This window comes from Raphanus sativus, chromosome 4, assembly GCF_000801105.2.
Source record: "Raphanus sativus cultivar WK10039 chromosome 4, ASM80110v3, whole genome shotgun sequence".
NCBI lineage: Eukaryota > Viridiplantae > Streptophyta > Magnoliopsida > Brassicales > Brassicaceae > Raphanus > Raphanus sativus.
Genome location: NC_079514.1, coordinates 5,031,232 through 5,052,503, shown reverse-complemented (window position 1 = coordinate 5,052,503; position 21,272 = coordinate 5,031,232). Strand labels below are relative to the sequence as shown.

Below are 21,272 nucleotides of genomic sequence, written 5' to 3'. Positions count from 1 at the left end.
ACGTGCTCTGGGCTCTATCTCCTTTTTATTTTTGGTCGACTGAAAATTCCCCTTCGTTTTCGCCTTTTGTTATTAATCTTTTCGCTTTTCTTGTTGGTGGGGTATTAATGTATTGATGTAGCTTTAGCTTAAGTATTATTATTACACACGGTTAGAAGCTAATTTATAAGGTTAAAATGCAAGTAGGGTGATGTGCCAGGTGGATTGACTGAGACTACTAGATACGAGGGAAGAGAGAATCTAAGTCTGATTTGAAATGTGAAATGTGGCCACATCAGAGAAGCTATGTTTTGGCAGTTTTTTGATAAGTCTCATGAGGTTTACCTGAGAGAAAGCAGTGGGAGTAGCTGATTGACTATAACTCTTCAACCGCATACTACAAGTTTTTACACTCAATTGAGTTATCCGTCAGATATTCATTTTGCCATGTTTTGAAATACAAATTTATAAAAAGGATTAGATTTTCATTATCTCTTACTCGCATTTTTGGGTTTATCTGTGGTTACTAAATGGTCTTCCTAATAGCTAGCTAGTTTTATGTTCAGGTGTTGTGTCATTCTCTTCTATAAATTGGTATTTGTGATGGGAAAATTAGCCTGTTTGGTGTAATCCAGTTTTTAATATTTTAGTCCCTGTATACCATCCCAAGTGAACCATCAATCTGTTAAGAAAAGAGACGAGTTTTAACAAGTTTGGTCATGGTCCGCGCGCTGCTGGTTCTATATCGATTGCATCGGAATATAACCATGGTTTCCCAAAACTAGTACAACCAATCTATGTCAAAATATGTTAATATCCCTCAGCTTGCTTGGAATGACTTTGGTCCACCTGAACAAGAAAGCATGTGGAATCATTGAGGTTATTATTCTTCTTTAATCAATGCATTGATGTTCTTTGTTTTCTGGTGAGAACCTAAGGTTATTGTCCCATAATCCTAGATTTCCTACGAAGCAATATTCGGCGTTGAACCTAGACTGATGATATCTTTTGTCCATCTTGTGGTCACTATTTGATTACTGTAGTTTGCTTTTTTATTATATTTTTTTGTCGAATTAGCTATATTTTGTTTCAGACCCAACCATTTCTTGATGGCTTCCTGTTATTTTTGTTAACTAAATCAATGCGTTAAATCAAGTTTACTTTTGTGGATCGCTTCTTCTATCTAGATTTTTTTTTTTTGTTTCTTGTTGTATAGAATATTATTTTAAGTTCATCTGAGATATCGTTTGCATAAATCTTTGTTGGAAAAAAAGTTTATTTCATTAGGTTACTTGGATATTTATCGTAGATCGTCAAGAGTTTTATCGTCAAGAGTTTTACTTGGATATTTATTGAATCGAACCGTTCCAACCTGAAAATCTGATTTCTTTAACGAAGAAAGTAAGACTTGTTACTCTGTTGATCAGATGCATAGTCGACATTTCTGATAAAACACGAAAAAGCGACGATTTACATATAATTGATAAATCAATTTAAAAAATCTCAAAATATATATTTAAAAGATTGAAAATACAGAGATGTGCAGGGAAAAAAACTGACGCGTAGGTTAGAGCCGCAACTACTCGAGAAAGAGCAGAGTCATGTCGCTTTCTCTAGATATCCTTTTTTCTTCTGCCCGTAAAAGAGGTTCAGAGGCTACATCTCTTTGGCAATTATTTTAAAATTATTTTATATAAATTTTTGAAAAGTTCTGGCAATATTCAGAAATAACCATGCAAGTTGCTGAATTTTCAAGTGTAAGATATACTACATTTGTTGTTCAAAAAAGATATACTAGTACATTCTAATAATCTACTGTATAAGGGAAAAAGGAAGAAAATAGGTCCAAATATTTATTACATATACAATTCAAATACGTGGGTTGGGTTTATTAGCGAATTTAGAATGTATCTACTATGATGAATATGTAGATACGGAAAATAAGAAGTATTAAATGGCTAGGCCCCATTTCGTAAAATATTCATGTGAACTACGTGATTTTTCATGCATACCCATCAATCTTTATTTTTTGAAAATGAAAATATGTTCATACCCATATATTCCGCTGTGCTATAATTTAAACTCCCATGTTAACATGAGTATTATTTAAAACAAAAACTCTCATTTAAATTTCACAGCTATATAACATATTCTACCGACATGACCAAGAAAAGAGAGTAAATGACTGATTTAATTGTTAAGAACTAATCAAGCGTAAATAGAAGTTTGTTTAATCACCAAAGACAATGTAGTCTTGAGTGATTTCAAATGATCTGCCGCATATCTAAGAGATTGTTACATTTACATATATTTCGTTATTGAAGAAAAAGAGTAAAATCACATGACTTTACAGTGCCCTTTCCCGATTTTGTAAGGCTTGAATATGGTCATGGGCCAAAGATATGCATGCATATACAATCACACATTATAATATAGTGTCCCCTCATGCAAAGATTTGGTTTGTCACAAAATTCCAGAGCTCTTGTAAGATTTATTCTAAAAGATAAATGGGGACCTTTCATGAGATCTTCTCTGTGATTTTCTAATTTTGACTAACTGTTGAATAAAAATACATATCATGATAAATCTTACGTTCATGCATGCATTCAGAACTTATTAAATAAAATAAGTAAACAAAACTCTTTTACCCAAAAAGTAAAACAAACTCATGCAAAAAAAGAAGAAGAAGCAAACTACGCCGTTCACGTCATGACATGATTCAATGATTACTACCGTGTGTCTAAAGTAATTTTCGTTATTTAAGATATCCAATTTTTTGTTTGGCTTTACTTCACGAATTCTAAATAATACAAGTTTTTCTTCAAAAAAATATTATCTTTAACATAATATAAAACATAAATAATTTAATGAAATTATATGTTTCATAAAATTTTAGAATTAATTAAATGTTTTTATAAAACATAAAATTTTAAAAGAACTATAGTTTTTATAAAGAGTTTATATTTCTTTCTTAATTTAATATTTTTATAAGTAGTTTTATAAATAAAAATAATAGTTATATGTTAAAATAATAATTATATAAAATTATATATTTAAAACTATATATTTAATTTTATATACATATATTTATATAAAAGCCAGAATAGATAAGTTATTCAATTACAAATTTTTTAGTATTTATGATTTCTATAACGAATACTAATTTTTAATATTTGTTTTCATTTTGAATAGTTATGAATATTTAGATTTTTGGATTTAGTCGAAACGAAGAATGAATATAATCAAAATTAACAGATAAAATGCTTCCGCCTACTAATTATTCATACAGAGAAAGAATTAACAAACATGTAGAGGACCCCCACTATGATGACGCGTCTCAGCTATGAAAATGTACGGCTTCAGGATCCCAGGGTCCAGCGAATCTGGACCGTCCATTTGGTTTAGCTCAAACGTACTGGGTTAAGTCCTTGGATAAGCCGTGGAATGGTTGAAATTGAACCAGGTGTCTACTGGATACTTTAGAGCTGGGAAGTAATCACTTAACCTATGCCAAATGTGAAGAATTTTGTGAACAGGATCATACCAGGATTCTTTTATCTGTACCGGTCCAGGACTGTCCTGGTCAAAGAACATTGTGTCAAACATTCAACGCTATCTTGACCTAAGTTGACTTTATCGTGCATGACTTGACCTCAGTTGATATGTTGAAAAAATTGAGTCCAATTCAATTTAAAACTTGGATTTGAGAAAAACCATAAAATCGTTGTGCCAAAAAAAAACCCGTAAAATCGACAAAAAAATCAATAAAACTAATGATCTAGGCTTAACTTCAAATCTCGGTTCTAAAAAATCAACACACGATTAATATTTTTTAGTTATCATTAAAATTAAATATTTCACGATCAATATTTAACTATCACTGTTGCTTAATTAATTTTCGATTAAATTATATTTTCTTAAGAAATAATGTAAAAAATATCTTTATGGTTTCTTATATACTATTTTTATTTGTTCATATTCAGTAAATTTTTATTAGTTGTAAGAATAAATAATTTCTGTAATTTTAAATGTTTAATTTTAGTTTACATAGTGTTCATTTTTAGTTGTTTAATGTATATATAGTTAGACTATGTTTATTATTTATTTTTAATCAATAAAAGATAACATATATATACGTATATATATAAACTAGAAAACTATTCGATGGATAGAACCGTTTTAATCAATTAATCAGTAATTATACCGAATTAGTATTCAGTCCGGTTTTCAAAATATTGCTATCACTCATTATTCATTTTCGTCAATTTTCAACAAATAGATGCACACTCGTTACTGAATTTAGCAATTGATGTATCTGCTATTAATTTTTTTTTCATTTACGAAAAATATTAACAAAATATTAACGTTACAGTACATGTGAGTAGTCCTTGTCTAACTGAAAATTGAGAAAGATAGTGAAAAATCTAAGATTAATATTGATTTTTGGTTGATACAGTTAAATTTGTGAAACCAGGATCTCTAATTAACACTATACGCTATGCTGTTAATTAGTCGACATACCAAAAGTATTCTTAGAAGAATCATAAAGAAATGATTTAGTTTTAAAACTTTCTGCCAATATTGTTTCGAAACTTATCAAAAAGTCCATGATATGTAACTACAAACCTATGATTGACTTTGGTCCACCGAAATTCAAGATATAATGATATAAATCAAAACTTTGATATATATGTATTATTGTATGTTTGTACATATACACACAGTCTACATATTCATATAATGATATACACGGTAGAAATATCAGATGCGTTTGCACAAATCAGTTTCAAAAAAAAAATATCAGATGCGTAAACATTTTTAGAATGCATAGTAAGAAAATACATGTGGAATAGAAGGTGACTGAGACAGTGTCTCATGAAAAGTGGCAGAGACACATTAATAAAGAACATTAAAAGAAGGACCAAAGAAATTAAATGATGTCTTTTAATTTCATATTTCACGTACCATTCTCGTGCTATTCCCATGCACTTAACATGTTCGCTGTGGCTTCTTCCTTAAAATTTTACTGAACTAACCTTCCAACTACCTTTTCGGTTATGTTATCTCATATTTCCATTCTTACTTCCCTCGCCATAATGCACAAGCTAATTTGAGTTTGAATATTTGTACTATTGGTACCACAACGTTACTATTTTCCTACGTTAAAGTCACTGCTTAAAGAACATCATAAATATCCCCGGGTTATAAGGTTCTTCTATAGTAACATTTGTCCTGTGAAGGCTTTGATCATCTTTTACGAACAAGTGTTGGTCTATAATTAAAACATCCCGACGTACATTTGAAATGTCTATATGATCATTCCTATACTAAAATACACACAGCTAAGAAGGACGACTTAACTAGCAACATATTACAGCCTTCGATAAATTTAAGACTCTACTTGCTAAAGATGCACCATGTCGAGTTTTAATCCAGACATAATACCAATACAAAAAAAAACTTTAGCCAACAGATAAAACTTAGAGCACGTCAAATATAAATTAGAATGCACAAAAGAATAAATAATATCGAATTTTATGATCAGTAAGACAGTAATCAGATATTCTCCCTTATGTTTTTGCTAAATCAAATATTGTTTTTCTTTTCTTTTCTTTTCAAAACGTTATAATAATGGTTGAGTATGTTTTGTCATGTTGAAGCCGTTGTCCAAGGACTCGAAAGTAAACATTATGGGCTGATAAAAGGCTTTGAATGGCTTTGTTGAACTAACCAGAGTGGCTTTTCTGGCATACATTCAACAATCAACATAAACCAAGCCATTCACACCATGACATGATCTGACGGTTTCCACCACTGACCATGAGTATGTTTGGAAATGGAACCCACCATTGATGACGCGTCTCATCTATGAAAATGTTCGGCTTCAGATTCTGTGGTGGATGCACGAGAATTTTTTTTTTTATTTTTTTTTTAATAGACAACCATTAATGAGGATTTTTACTTGATTTTCGTTCTTTCATATTTTTTGGAAAGTTTTAGCAAAAATAAAAACTATGGAAAGTCTCGACTCTCGATAAAGTAATATTGTTCTGAAACTGCCGTCTACCGCCAGAAAATTAAAATCAAGACAAAAGCAACAAACAAAACAGATTTTATTCACGAGGTATACATAACAGATGAACACGATTTATTCAGTTTTTATATTAAAAACACGCACAATACGAACTTTTTAGATTTTTTTTTGGTTAACAATTTTTTTAGTTTTCTTATTTCACAATTTCACGTTACAATAATATATTCGGTAATATAATGGCGTATCTCTTTTCCCCTTGTAATTTGAGGGAAATAGAGCCAACCATTGGTCACAATCACAAATGTCATGGTAAGCAGCCAAGACACCACTGGTCTCACTGTCCAACGCTGCCCAAACGCTGACCTTTTCACCACCATTTCTGCCGCAGTGCAAACCCCATGCAGCACATAAAACAAAGTGATCTCCCAGGAAGGCGTTTCATAGCTTGTGTAGAAGGATTGAAGTTCGTGAAACAGACCAGAGGCAAGGAAAGTCGCAAAACCCCCGATAAACATAGCCAAACCGGAGTTTGATTTACCCTTCAGAGGAAAGTAGAAAGCTGACCGGAGAAGGGAAGACACCATTGGATTCCACCGGGGACCCCAGAAGTCTTGAAGAGAGGTGGCTAGGTAAGGTTCATCGAATACTGGCTTAAGATCGCACCCAAGAATGATAGTGAACAGAAATTTGACGGTGTTTAATGCAATCTCAAGTGGCAAGTACATATATAAAGGATATATAACCACCCATAACAGAACCGTGGGAAGATTATGTTTGTAACCCCGCATATGTAACATTAACATCACTGCACATATTGCAACTTTAGTGGGGAAAACCCAAGTGGGAGAAGTAGATTGAGATTTAGGGGTTTTTCCAAGTCTTTCGATGGGAAGGAAAGTGAAGCACAAAAATCCAAAAAGACTTGTGGGAAGTGGGAAAAGAGGACCTTTATCAAATGAAAAGAGGATGAGCTTTAATATTCCCATCCCTGTGAGGGTAAACGTTATGATGGAAATGAACAATACTGAGGAGAAGAAGATGGGGAAAACAAAGAACTGAACACATACTGGAAGAATAGAGAGTAATCGAGGAGCCCCAGCTTTGATTCTAGACGGTATGTAGTAACAATAAATTACGGAGACTATTGCGGAAATGTATACCAGGGCAAATCTCTTGATTTCTTCCTCCATGTCTTACTTATTTTTTGTGTTTGCTGGTAATGATGATCTTCCAATCATCGAGGTTTTTTATCTTGGTTGTTGTGTGTATCTGAAGTAGCAGGAATGTGTATTAGACTATTTGCACTTGTGGTTTAACAGGTAGACAAATGATGGAACGGGTTTGCTTCGACGTTCTCCCTTCTGAGGCTGGCTCTTGCGCACGTTCTACTTTCTAAGGCTGGCTCTTGCGTACGTTCTCTCTCCCTTCTGAAGCTGGCTCTTGTGTACGTTTTACCTTTTAAGGCTTATTCTTATGTCAACAGTTTTATTTCTTTTGTAAGAGTACATGTCAACAAATATATGTATGTTCATGTATTCACTCATCAATTATCAAATGCGAGATAATGCATTTCTCATGTACAACATACGTTTAATTTGTTTTCGGACAACTAGTTTTCACATTTCTCTATGTTACGCAGTTTCAATGGATGACCGCTTTTTGACTCAACTGGCTCTTTGATCTGCTTGCTTAAACCCAAGAAACAGCCGTTGACGTGTTCATGAGAGTAATTCTAGGTTTTGAAATGATCGATATCTTATTCTCTTTCTTGTGAAACATGCGAAGCTTATGTATTGTTTAATTTGGTATAATAATTGAAAAGGTATAATAATAACTGAAAAGGTATAATAATTGAAAAATTATGTTGAGTTCATATAACCAGTTTTGAAAAACCATTGCGCCAAGGCTATATATGTACATTATGGGCTGATCTCTCTTATAAAAAAAGTTGAGAAATTAGCAATTTTTTTCTATTCCTAAATAATAAATATGTAAAAGCAAAGTTCTTAGTTAGAGCTTAGTATAGTCCGGTTTATATAAACCGTTAATCATTAATATCTTCTCATAAGTATCATACGACATAACCAGTATAATTAATATGCTAAAACCAGACTATACAAATTCGTATTGTGATGGATAAGCTAAACTGGGCTTTTAGGCTCATTAACGATTTCGTTCCTTTAAGCCTTGTGAGTTGTGACCGTAGTTGAGACTTGAGAATCATACATCCGGAAGCATCATCTCTCTCTCTGTCGGCCGAAAAACCTTTGTCTTTAGGGTTTATCATTTCCATGGAGAAACAGAATCCTCAACCAGTCTGCGGCCAAGAGGCTCTCCTTCTTCTCAATTGTGTCACTGAGTCTCCGTACGATTCAGAGAAATGCATCCGGTTCCTTCAATCTCTCAGAGAATGCGTTCTCTCAAAGGTTTCCCTCTCTGCGATTCAATCATTTGCAATTTACATCATCATCAGCATCTCAATCGAATCTTAGTCTCTTGGATCGTAGTTAACTATTCACTTCTGCTCCAGGACAGTTTTGATCTCTCTTATAGAAAAAACTTCGAGTAAATGTAGAAATGATGAAGCTGATGAGTATTTTTTTTTTTTTAATAGAGTGTTTCTTAAGTTCTTAGATGTAACTGTAAATGCAAGGGGCCTGTTTTGTTCTCATTCTTTATCTTTATCAATGCCTATTAATTTTGCTTGTATATTGATTAGTTTTTTTTTTTTTTTAAAGTTGTTGTTGTTGACCCTATGGCTATGAATGTAACAGAAAGTTAACAAGTTCGTGATACCAAGTCAGGAACATCCCAGTGAGGGAGGAGCAGGAGGAGCCTCAGCTACCAAGCGACCTTCATAACCTTCTTTGTTCCCTTTTCTTTTGAGATTGTAATCTCACATACTTGATTTCATACAAGTCCTCCACCACAGACTCGTAACTTAGAGGTTACCATATTGTTGCTTTTGTATGTTGAAAACTGAAAACTGGAAGGAGCTAAAAAGAGAAATATTTGACTGTTTGATTCTCTGTAAACTACTTTCTCATGTCAAATAAGTTCGTTCAGACACAATACTAGCATAAACTAGCTTCTCGCCTATCTCTTGTTTAACTACTGTTTATACAGAACCATCTCAAAGTAGGATTATGGGATATAAGCTGCTTCCCTAACAACACATTTTGTTAGGCTAGTTTCCACTCACCATACAAAACGTTCGTCTCCAAAAACATTCCATCTCCCTGCCAAAAACAACATCATTACATACAGAGACTCATAGTACTACTTATATCTAACCGTCAAGTACTAGTAGACTCTCTCTCTCTCTCTCTCTCTCTCTCTCTGCTTCTCCGTTGCTCTCCTCTCTTTGGTTTCCTTCCTCGTACCTACTGATCTCTATCACACCTGCACGGAGATTCCAGCCACAGAACATGTCAAACTTCCTCTAAATCTAACACACTACCATTAATGAGAAACATCAAAAACACTTGAATTACCTGAATCCACACCGACTTCATCAGAAGAGTTCAAATATTCGACAGCCTTTTCAAGCTTCTCTAGCATCTCCTTCAATTCACCATACTTCTTATGCAATTCGCCATACTTGGTCTCCCAGTGTTTAACCTCTTCCTTAGCCACCACAGTCTCTGTCTGCTTCTTCTCAAGAACCTCCAGCGTTTTGATTAAGTTCTCGTGTTCCTTCAACAGATCCTCATACTTACCTACCGTATATTTAGAATATATTCTAAATGAAAATGTTAAAACTTTCTCTGTTGTTGTTGTTTTTTTTGTAAAAGTTTTATCAAATTTGAAATACAAAACTCGTTTATTACTTACCGTATATTATTCTTGTTTATTAGGTCTTTCAATGCTTTGTTTTAGAAAGAAGAACACAAACCAAACCTTGTATAATCCATGTTTTACGAGTTATATAATCTAATGATAAAGTAAGTCTAACTGCTGGGGACAGAGTTTGCAAGTTGTTTTGGGACGTCTTACTCATTACACTTATTAACTGCGATGCTAGAGAATGGATGCTAGCTCAAAGCCCTCAATCTCCCCAAAATTCGACGCCTTTGATCAGAATCGAACCAAATCCTAACCTCTATGGGATCTCGATCTTCACCAATGCAGCGTGGAGACCCTCCTCTGGACATGCAGGCCTTGGTTGGATCATTGATGATCTGGTTTCTTCTACATCTTACACAGCGACCTCTCTCTCTGTAGAGTCGCCCCTAATGGCGGAATCCTTGGCCGTAGTTGCGGCCATAACCTCTGCTCTCTCTCGTGGTCTTGACTCCATCACCATTTTCTCAGATTCACAAGTACTGGTCAACACAATCAATAGAAAGGAGATGAAATTGGAGATCTTCAACACGCTCAGAAACATTAACTATCTATCTACCTTGTTTAATTATGTTGCGTTTCGTTTTATTCCTAGAGCCTCAAACTCTTCTGCAGACTCATTGGCAAAACAGGTCTTATGGGCCTTGAGCCCTTCTTAATTTTTATCTAATGAAAATCAGTGATTGAACAAAAAAAAAACTGCGATAATTTCAGTTCAGTCTAAAAAGTGTTTCTCTCGCCAGTTCAAAAGACATACCCAGGTATGTATTACAGACGTACAGTTTTCAAAAGATCACCAAAGAAAATTATATACTTCCTCAGTTTCATAATACTTGATGTTTTGTCTTCGTGCACAAAGATTAAAAAAACTATATTTCTCTAAAAAGATATTTTAAAATATATTTTTAAAATCAGTTAACTAATAATAAAAAATACTGTAGAATCTAGTTGGTTGAGTAGTTTCCTATCAAATTAAAGTTAACTTTAAAATCTCAGAACTTTATATAATTTGAAATAAAATAATCTTTCTAAAACATCAACTATATTGAAACAAAGGAAATATTATTATGTAAAATACTTTCTCAGTTAGTAAAATAGTGTCTGACAACTTAAATAAATCGAAAACATTATCATATATCTCTCACCAAACTCCAGTACTGTGATATAATCAGATTATTATAATAATACATCTTTATTCACTCATTTACCGTATGGTTCTTTTTTAGAAATGGTCCAATGATTTACAATCAGAGCGAAAAAGAAAAGTCCAGAGCATTTGTCGGTCTAAATAACACTCATACCAAGAACACAACACCACTGTTCGTATCTTCTTGAGATGAAGCTGAAGCTGTTCTCAGTCTCCAAGATCCATAAGAATGTGTTTCTCATCAAGCTCTTCTCTGCCATTCTCATAACAGGTCTCGCTTTCAGTCTCTTCCTTTTTCACTCCAGCGACTTTTCTCCAGTCTTTGCGTCGGTCACAGGAAGATTTGAAGCACGCCTTCTGCCGCCCAAGGTTATCGTGCCTGAAAATGAAGATCTCATTCCTCAGGGTAAGATCACTTAGTATAAAGACTTCTATGTGGTATAAATCTTTGTTTATGAGCAACAATTCTGAGATCTATAGGAACTCTGTTTCTTGATCTGCAAGATCTTGATTTATAGGTGATCTCACATAAAAGACCGAGTTCTTGAATCTTGATAAACTACTTCTTGACTATTGTTTGCAACTTCTTGATTTAAATAGTTGATCTCACATTGGAAGCTAATAACAATCTTTTTTCTTTTTTATTTTGGTGTTTCTTGAATCAGATATTGAAGTAGAGAAGTGCAATCTATTTGCCGGTAAATGGATCCCAGATTCATCAGGACCAATCTACACGAACAACTCATGCGGTAATCTCATCGACGGTCACCAAAACTGCATCACCAACGGCAGGCCTGACTTGGACTTCCTCTACTGGAAATGGAAGCCTCATGACTGTCTGTTACCACGTTTTGATCCTCGAAGGTTTCTTCAACTTATGAGGAATAAATCATGGGCGTTCATTGGTGACTCCATCGTGCGTAACCACGTCGAATCTCTGCTTTGTATGCTCTATTCGGTAATAACGCTTGTTTTTAATGGCTCTTTTGTTTCCATTTTCTTTTTAATGACTAGGAAGTTATGGACCGTTACATTAATGTCTATGTTAAATTAACTCTTATTAGGAGAGGAAACTGTTCTCAGTGAAATTCGAACCTATAACCACTTAGACAATAATCTAAGGGGGGTGTATTCAACTGAGAGTTTCAGGTGATTTGCATTAAAATGACAAATCCACTGTTATTCAAACATGAATTTTAAAAACTCATTTAAAATCCACTGTTATTGAACTTGACATTTCGTAAAGTACTCTGAAATCCACTGTTATTGAAAATATTTTAAGTTGTGAGATTTTAAAGTTTTGAGGTGATTTTAGGGTGTTTGGGTGGAGTTTCTTAGTTAAAAAAAATAAAACTCAAATCCCATTGTTTTAGGTGATATTCTAGAGTAGTTTAACAAAAATCACCTAAATCTCTGCAACTTATTAAAATCATCTAAAACTCTATTAAAAATCAAATCACATCAAATGCTAAATTGAATACATCCCCCTAAGAGTTTTTATTTCGATCTTAATTTTGCAATTTTTTAAAAAATTCTGTCTCACCAGGTCGAAGAACCGGTTGAAGTGTACCACGACAAGGAGTACAAATCGAAAAGATGGCATTTCCCTATACATAACCTAACGATATCCAACGTCTGGTCGCCGTTTCTAGTCCAAGCCGCTATTTTCGAAGATTCAGACGGTGTCTCAACCGCTGCGGTCCAGCTACATCTCGACAAACTCGATGAGACATGGACCAGTCTGATGCCTACTCTAGACTACGCAATCATCTCAACCGGTAAATGGTATCTTAAAGCAGCGGTTTATCACGAAAATGCTAAACCGGTCGGTTGCCATATCTGTCCGGAGAAGTCTCGCTTGGAAGAGCTAGGCTTCGACCATGCTTATAACGCATCGCTGCGTAACGTCATGGACTTCTTAGCTGATGAGACTAACCGTAAAGGTACGGTGTTTTTCAGGACTGCGACTCCAGACCATTTCCAGAACGGGGAGTGGCATAACGGTGGGACGTGTAAGCAGACCGAGCCGGTGAGTGATGAGGAGGCTGAGATGAAAAACGTGCATAAGATACTAAGAGGTTTAGAGATTGGTCAGTTCGAAAGAGCGGTTAGAGAGAAGACGGGTGAGGAGGGTGGTGGTGGTAATGTAAAGCTTTTGGATTTCACCGGGATGTTACTGACTCGACCCGATGGTCATCCGGGTGCGTACCGACAGTTCAGACCGTTTGATAAAGACAAAAATGCAAAGGTACAGAATGATTGTCTGCATTGGTGCTTGCCTGGTCCGATTGATTACTTGAATGATGTTATATTAGAGACCATAGCGAATGGCTAAACCGGAGTATTCAAGTTGTGATTGCTGGTTTATGACCATTTGATGAACCCTGGAAGAAGTGAGACCTGGTTCTCTGGAGATAAATAGACTAATAAGAACAAATCTGTTTGAATTGAAAAAAGTGTATGATATTTGGTTCTTGGGAGCTAGCAAAGCCGGTTTGGTAAAGGACTAAAAGTTTTTTTTTTGCCGGTTCTGTAAAACATTTTTTTCTGTTGGTATAAACCGATATTATGTGTTAGAATTTGATTCGTTATCTTGATTTTCCTCAAATATTAGAAATCTTCTGATAATTTCCCTTAACCTATCAAAATGCGTTAGAATTAGGAGTAAAAATATCATTTGATAGTTGTTAACATGTCCAAGTAAATTATCATGCATGAATTATTGGGTGGAGAAGAGAAAAAAGTTGCAACAATATGAAAACTGCAAAGTTGATGGAAGCATACAAGAAGGAACATGAAGATTACAATAAAAGGACCGTAAAATCAGGGTTTTCCGCCAAAACCGAAAAATCGGGTTTTTCCGTCAAAACCGTAAAATCAGGTTTTCCCGCCAAAACCGTAAAATCAGGTTTTCCCGCCAAAACCGTAAAATCAGGTTTTCCCGCCAAAACCGTAAAATCAGGTTTTCCCGCCAAAACCATAAAATCGGGTTTTCCGGCCAAAATCGCAAAATCAATTTTCCCGTCAAAACTGCAAAATCGAGTTTTCCTACCAAAACCGCAAAATCGGGATTTCCCGCCATAACCGGAAAATCAGGTTTTCCCGCCATAACCGGAAAATCAGGTTTTCCCGCCAAAATCGTAAAATCGAATTTTTCTGCTAAAACCCCAAAATCAAGTTTTCTTGCCAAAACCAAAATTGTTGTATTTATGGATTAATTTTAATTTTATGAACTTGTATATATAATTATAGGCTTATAAATTATAGGCTTATAAATTAAAATCTAAAGTTTTCTTATATGGTCTATTATGGACTCTATGGCAGCCCATAAAAATATGGGTTTTAGTGAATATGGTTCTTAATGGACATAGTTCTAATGGACATGGTCACTCTTTGTCCACAAACAATAAATGGACAAATGGATACGGGCTAATGGACGTGGACTCGCCCAATTTACAGCTATATAAAAGGTGTGCTCCTATATAGAATTGGAGAATAAAAATATTATTGAATCGTATTATTTGTCTTGTTACAAAATTAATTCAACTGCAAAGTTATTCTTTTAACCATGAAAAAAAATTACAAGTTACATCTACTACGTGAAATAAAATGCAATACAAGTTATCTAGTAAGTGATGTTCCCTGGCTGACAAGTGTTATTCTCTTTTACATTATGTTTTTTTTTTAATAATAAATCGAGTCTGGTAAAAACGTGGGAAATTCCGGGTTAATGTCGACCGTTGGATTGAACCAATCAACAGCGTCGAAGATAGGTGAACTCTCCATGAGTCCGCCGAAATAGTCGTTGGTAGTCCCGTAATCGTAAAACGGCGGCGTATTAGGGAAGGAGAAAACATCTTCACCGTCGTCAAGACCCTCGGTTCGAACGGTTAAGCTGGTTTTGAGACTCTCGAGAAGCTCGTTAGGGGTTTGAGCAATGGGTTGTTTGGTTCTGGTGTCTTGCTTCTCCGGCGAAGCTGGTGGAGGAGGAGCTGCGGATCCCTGCCGGCAAGTGTGCGCTCCTCTGTACGTCACTTCGAAAACAGTTGGATCACTGTTTGATCTCTGGACTTGCTTAGTTGCCCAACAGTTCTGTGTGCTACGGTGTGTGCATCTGTAATAACTCCTGCAGTTCAAAACCAATCGAGTTAACATCATGATAATTATGATGATGATGTATTAATGATGAATCATGTTACCTGGGGAACTTGGCGCCCAAAATGTCTTTCTGGCCATATTTTCTCCAGCTATAGACATCATCTTGATGAGGTCCTTCTAAGCCTCTTTCTGGGTTTATTCTCACTTTTTCTGTCCACTTTGGTAACATCTTCCTGCAAAATATTCACCAAAATTTAAATTAATCTATATAATATGATATTTATATTCATAACATTTGGTGACATGTATTTATTTATTTTGGCTGAAATTATTTATTGTTACCTTTTCTTTGAGTTGAAAAAGTGATCTTGGCGATGAGTATCTTTGGAACCTCCTCCATCAATAAACTCTTCGCTTCTCGGACTTCCGTTTATCGACGCGGGAGATTCAGGAATTACGCCGGAGTGTGTCACCGGAGCTACAGCATCCTCCTTCAGAATAAGTTGTACGGGCGGTGAGGAAGACCAGTTTACAATGGCAAGAGATTTCTCGTAGGAAGAAAGTATCTGCTTCAGGAGAATTTTGCTCGTCTCAGTCGCCGGAGAAGAAAATGACGTCAGTGACGACGATGATGATGATGATCCTCCAAGTTGGGCGTGGAGCTTTCTGGCCGCCTCCAGTCCAATAGTGAGCTCGCTTAAAAGTGTATTCTGCTCCCAAGTTAACATATCCTTTTTACCTTCCATTTTGAGTATGTGTATCCCAAAATAGTAACTTTACAAATAAAATCTCTAATTTCGTAAATTATTAGAAAGATATTAAATTTTAAGAGAATTATTAATCTGAAATTTGATACAAGAGTATGATGAGAAATAAATATAATATGTGTAAGTTAGAGTTTGGTTCTATAGTAATAGTTATATTATCTGAATTTTATTGTGAGGATAGATAAGAATAGATGATAGACTAAAGAATCATATGATGAGAGAATGGAAGTGTTGTAGACTTGTGGTGAAACTGATGAGTGTTGGTATGGAATATAAAGGCATTGGATTTGAGTGTTTGAAAATTTTGACAATAAATAATTAAAATACTTCTTTTAATATCAATTTTTGTTTTAGAAAAAAGAGACAAAACTTTCAAAATGAAGAAAAGTCTTCGGTATAAGGAAGTATTGGGCCAGAGTGTATCTATTAGTGGGGGTGGTAGTAGTGAATGAGGTTACAAGGTCAAAGGCTGACCAATTCAACTTTGCAATTTTGTTATTGTAGCTATAATTGTATAACCAAGTAAATCATTTATTTAAATATAGACAATAGGGGTTTAAACAAACTGTTGCTTTCAGTGTACCCTTTCAAAACTTCGACTTTGTACATGTGATTGAGATTCTCTATTCTTAATTTTCAATATCTGTTTTATTTGATTCTTTATTAATATACAACAAACAACCGTTCTTCGTTGATCATTTCAGTTGTTAACTATATGTCTATATCCCATCATATGTGTCATGTGATGTGAATATTGTCAACAATAAAAGAAAATATGCAAATTCCATGTAATTATAATACTAGGTATATAACTGTATAAGTAGCATTGCGGAGGTCAGTATTTTATCTTGCTACTTAGTCTTACGTTTAATACTAAACATTATTTAAAGTATTTTCACAAGGTAAGTTGTTCTATTATACACTTTATACAACAAAGTTGAATCTTGAAAATCTATTATATTTTACATTCCATCATTTTTATTATTAGTAAATTATAGATTATGCTGAAAACATAATACGACATGTTCTTAAAACAAAAATATTGGTATCAAATAACGATTGACTTGAAACGAAATGTGTAATCATGTGTCAACTACTTAACATAACTCCTCATCTCATTTTCTAAAAACAAAGACATTAGTATAGTATGACAACTGATTTGAATCGAGATGAGTAATCAAGTGTTAACTCTCTACATCCATTTTACTCATATTTGTGTGCTAACCCAAGTTGCTAACTGTGTGTAGTTAAGAAATTATTAAACTCGAGAGGTAAATTTTATTTATCTAATGTATGATAAGGTCTAGATTTTTTTTTGTCAGTGATATATAGTTATAAGGTCTAGATTATATGATAAAATTTATTTATATTCCACCACTAAAAAGTAAAAACAGTCATTAATTGTGTGATAAGGTCTTTGCTGACCAAGTCCACCACATAGCTATATATCTCATATAGTCAGATTAATATTTTGTTCGAATATTCATTCATTCATTCATTCTTTGATTGATGATACTACTTATTAACTTTATTTTTTTGTCACAACTACTTTCTAAATTTATTGGCCATCGAGAAAAATTCTTATGTTCTGGACAACTTATATATTGGACGTAATACAGTATCTTATATATATAATTATTAATAAATAAAGATAAGTAGCTTAAATGCTGAAGATAAACACGTAAATAAACAAACAAGTTCATATAGACGAGGAGTCGCTGGCATTCGAGTTCAAAGTGCAAGTTGTTTTCCAAATACATTTTAGTACAGTTTAACCAATATAAATACCAATGTCGAACTAAATAGTTTAGTCCTTTTGATCTATGGAAAAGACTATAGTTTTTTGTTAACGTGATATATACACTTGATTACTGTAAAAATTAAATAATCGTTTACTATAAGAAGAACTGAAGAAACCATGACAACGTAGGAAAAAACGTAACGGGGAGCAACAATATTGTATTTATTGATTATGTAAAAAACAATCTGAACGAAGATATATAGAAAATTTCTAAGCGACAGGATGAGTCAAGAGTTTGGTTGGACCGACGACATTTCAAACCTCTCTCCGCGTCGATATTCCCTTTCGATATTGTTTTCTTTCTACTCCTTTTGTTTTTGGTAAGAGGACATCAATTGAAAAAATAAAAATAATAGATGAAAAGGGAAAGTATTATTTTACTTTCCTACTCTTTTATCACTTAAAAAGTTAAGATTAGTGCTAATGGCGTCACTTTCTTTGCGTCACTCATCGTTTTTCCGATCTCTATTGTCTAGACAATTAGGGTGGGCACGGAGCGAATATCCGGAATTTTAAGGATATCCGTGATCCGATCCGTGCCTTACGAATATTCGATTTTTCGATCCGATCCGATCCGTAACTCTTCGGATATCCGGAACATCGGATATCCGCGAATATCCAAAATTTTCCGGATATCCGATTCGATCCGTAAAAAGTAATAAAAAATTAAAAAAATAAATAAAAATACAAAAAAGAAGAAAATCTGAAATAAAATAATAATATTTCATTATTTTTTTTATAAAAAATTACATACTTTCAAAATTTTTAATAACTAAATAATTAATTTAGTGAATAAAAACATTATAAAACTTATATAAAGATATAAAAGTATGTATATTATATAATTTTATAAACATGTATACATATATATGTATATAACGGATCGGATCGGATATCCGTTTTTAAAAATATTAGTATTTGTGATTTGCTTCGTCTTTGACGGATATTGGATTTTAGTATTTGCTTCGATTCGTTAAGTTACGGATATTCGGATTTTTCGGATCGAATCGGAACGAATAACGGATCGAATCAAAATTTACGGATATTTTGCCCACCCCTATAGACAATAGACACACCATAATACTTTTTTTTTATTTTATTTTTTAAGTTAAACTCTATAAAAACTCTCGACACGGTAACCTGAATTACTTACAAACTAAGAAGTTCGTTGAACTTAGTCACTTACTCATCTCAAGTTCTCAGCCCAGCTAATTCAACTTTATTCAGTTTAACGATTTATATTTATCATTTTCGAGTTACCTTGCTATTTACTTTCGAATAGTTAGAATACAAGCAAAAGTATTCCTCGAAAGAGAAACATTTAAAAAATTTCAAATTTATATTGATTGGAATTATATTGTAATGTAATTTTTCTAAGTTAATGGAACTTTAACTATGTTGTAATATAGCAGATTCTATTTTGTATTTTATAAGATTATATATAGGATAAAATAATTGTTAGATGTTTCTTTTGGGATTTTTAATTAACTTATCGGGACAACAAATGTGCTGAATCAAATAAGGTACAATGATATAGATGTTTTGATTAACATTTTATTGTATATAAATATATATACATTTTATTGTATATAAATATATATATATATATATATATATATATATATATATATTTTAAAATCTGTGGTTTAAAGTGCGCTAGATGTTTTTGTTAAAATGATATATCAAAAACTCTTTAAGGTTCCGAACTAGCTTATAGTTCATTTTACATCTCCCTCTTATAATTCACACTCAGTTAGATAATTAACCAGTTCAACTGAATTTTAAACATAATTACAAATTATTAAATGAAAGTGGAATGAATCAGCTCGCAATATAAGAACTCAGTTTGACATCTTAATTAACTTAATGCTTCATAATAATTCATAGGCTAAAAGAGTACATAATTGTTTTTCTAAATAAATATAATTCGTTCAACTTTACGGCATTAATCATCGCATTTATTTAATCAATGCAGAAATATCTTTGCGTGTTGTCTCAACTAAGGGTGGGCAAAAAACCCAAACCGAACCGAACCGAACCAATCAAACCGAAGTTAAACCGAATCAAACCAAACCGTGTTCTTTATGTAATCCAATTGGTTTATGTTTTACTCAACCTGAACGGTTTGGTTTGGTTTGGATTTAAACCGAACCAAACCGAACCAAACCGATAATCCAATATATATATAGTAAAAAAATATATGATATATAAATATATATGTATTAACATATTGTAAATTTTAGTTAAAATTTCGTTTTTCATTTTTTCATGACTTCTATATCTTTAAAAAAAATAATAAATACGATTCAAATAATACTATTATATATAAAATCATGTAGCACAAGTTTTTATATTCTCACTCTATCGTTTATGAGTTGATTATTTTTTAATAAAAGTATAAAACTGATGCCTTCATATTTTATAACCAACCCGAACTACACCGAACCAAACTAGACCATAATAATGTAAATCGAACTAAATCTAAACCAAACTGAACTGAACCGAACCGAATTAAACCTAAACCGAACCCAAACCAAAGCTACTTTGGTTTTAATTGGTTTGAGTTTTATAAAATCCAAATTACCCAAACCAAATCGAACCCAAACCGAACCCGAAACTAAACCGAAATGCCCACTCCTAGTCTCAACGCTACGCAGCATTATTTAATTCGTATTTCTGTAAGAATGAAACAGAAAAAACACTCAATAAATTAAAAAGATAACTTGTGAGTTGGACTCATTAAAAATAGCAATGAATTAAGAGAAATTGGGCTGTATAGCAAGGAAAAAAGTATAATTAGAAAAGTAACCATTTTACCTACCAGACATATATACGGCGTTATCTATACATATTAATATTGTATTACCCTCTTCTATCAACCGGCTAACCTGTTAATAAAAATAAAAAAATTACTTATTAATCTTCTAAAAATAAATCGTGGTTTTTATCGATGGTTTACTCCATATCTTCTAGTCCACCGTTTCGTTCCACATCGTCGCCAGCGTCAGATCGTCGGTCTTATCTGAGTTTGTTCCTTCTGAAATCTTCCACTGTTGCCATCATCTCTAATTCTGAAATCAATTACGAAAAGACGTCGTTACAAATTGAAGTGGTAAACAAGAGCAACTCGAACCTCTTTCCCTTAACATTGGCGCTTTGCTCACATCGCTTCTTCGTCAGATGCAATACTTATCTTTTGTCTCTGTTAATTACTTAAAGTTGATCGGAGAAGATAAACAGTTTCTGTTATTGTGTTCTATTCTATTATATGCATATAGAATAGTATGTAAAATAATATGTATTTTTATATTTTATTATGCAATATATTGTGTTACTATACTATTTTAGTGTTTCCATTCCATTTGATTGTTACTAAAAAGTGCTATATTTTGTTTAGAAATATTGTTCGTAATATTCTTAAGTTCTCACAATCGTTTGAACATGTAAAATTATACTATGATCGTTACATAATATTATGCACTTTTTAGATTTTAACATTTGGGTTTAGGGTTTATATTTGAGTTTAGGTTTAGTAATATTTAGAAGGTTTGGTAACTATATGTGAAACATATTTTGCTATTTCAATTTATGGTTTATATTTGG

General features: G+C 33.3%; 4 protein-coding genes across 4 annotated transcripts; 1 reads left to right on the top strand and 3 right to left on the bottom strand.

Moving 5' to 3' along the window:
- Positions 1-6,219: 6,219 nt before the first annotated feature.
- On the bottom strand, positions 6,220-7,203 carry LOC130510502 (probable long-chain-alcohol O-fatty-acyltransferase 8). Its single transcript, XM_057006882.1, has one exon. It carries the CDS (start codon positions 7,201-7,203, stop codon positions 6,220-6,222), a length of 984 nt encoding a protein of 327 aa, XP_056862862.1.
- A 1,909-nt stretch (positions 7,204-9,112) lies between these two features.
- Positions 9,113-9,844, bottom strand: LOC108850036 (uncharacterized; the record flags this gene model as incomplete). Its single annotated transcript, XM_018623620.2, has 2 exons — positions 9,113-9,415; positions 9,508-9,844. Coding segments are annotated over 2 exons (450 nt in total), but the record flags the coding sequence as incomplete, so codon positions are not given.
- A 1,230-nt stretch (positions 9,845-11,074) lies between these two features.
- LOC130510419 (protein trichome birefringence-like 24) lies at positions 11,075-13,587 on the top strand. Its single transcript, XM_057006712.1, has 3 exons — positions 11,075-11,409; positions 11,669-11,961; positions 12,550-13,587. Exons 1-3 carry the CDS (start codon positions 11,193-11,195, stop codon positions 13,336-13,338), a joined length of 1,299 nt encoding a protein of 432 aa, XP_056862692.1. The 5' UTR covers positions 11,075-11,192; the 3' UTR covers positions 13,339-13,587.
- A 910-nt stretch (positions 13,588-14,497) lies between these two features.
- LOC108855108 (probable WRKY transcription factor 53) lies at positions 14,498-16,128 on the bottom strand. The gene is made up of 3 exons (XM_018628825.2): positions 15,444-16,128; positions 15,203-15,334; positions 14,498-15,129 (listed from the first exon to the last, which is right to left on the bottom strand). Exons 1-3 carry the CDS (start codon positions 15,845-15,847, stop codon positions 14,688-14,690), a joined length of 978 nt encoding a protein of 325 aa, XP_018484327.1. The 5' UTR covers positions 15,848-16,128; the 3' UTR covers positions 14,498-14,687.
- Positions 16,129-21,272: the final 5,144 nt, after the last annotated feature.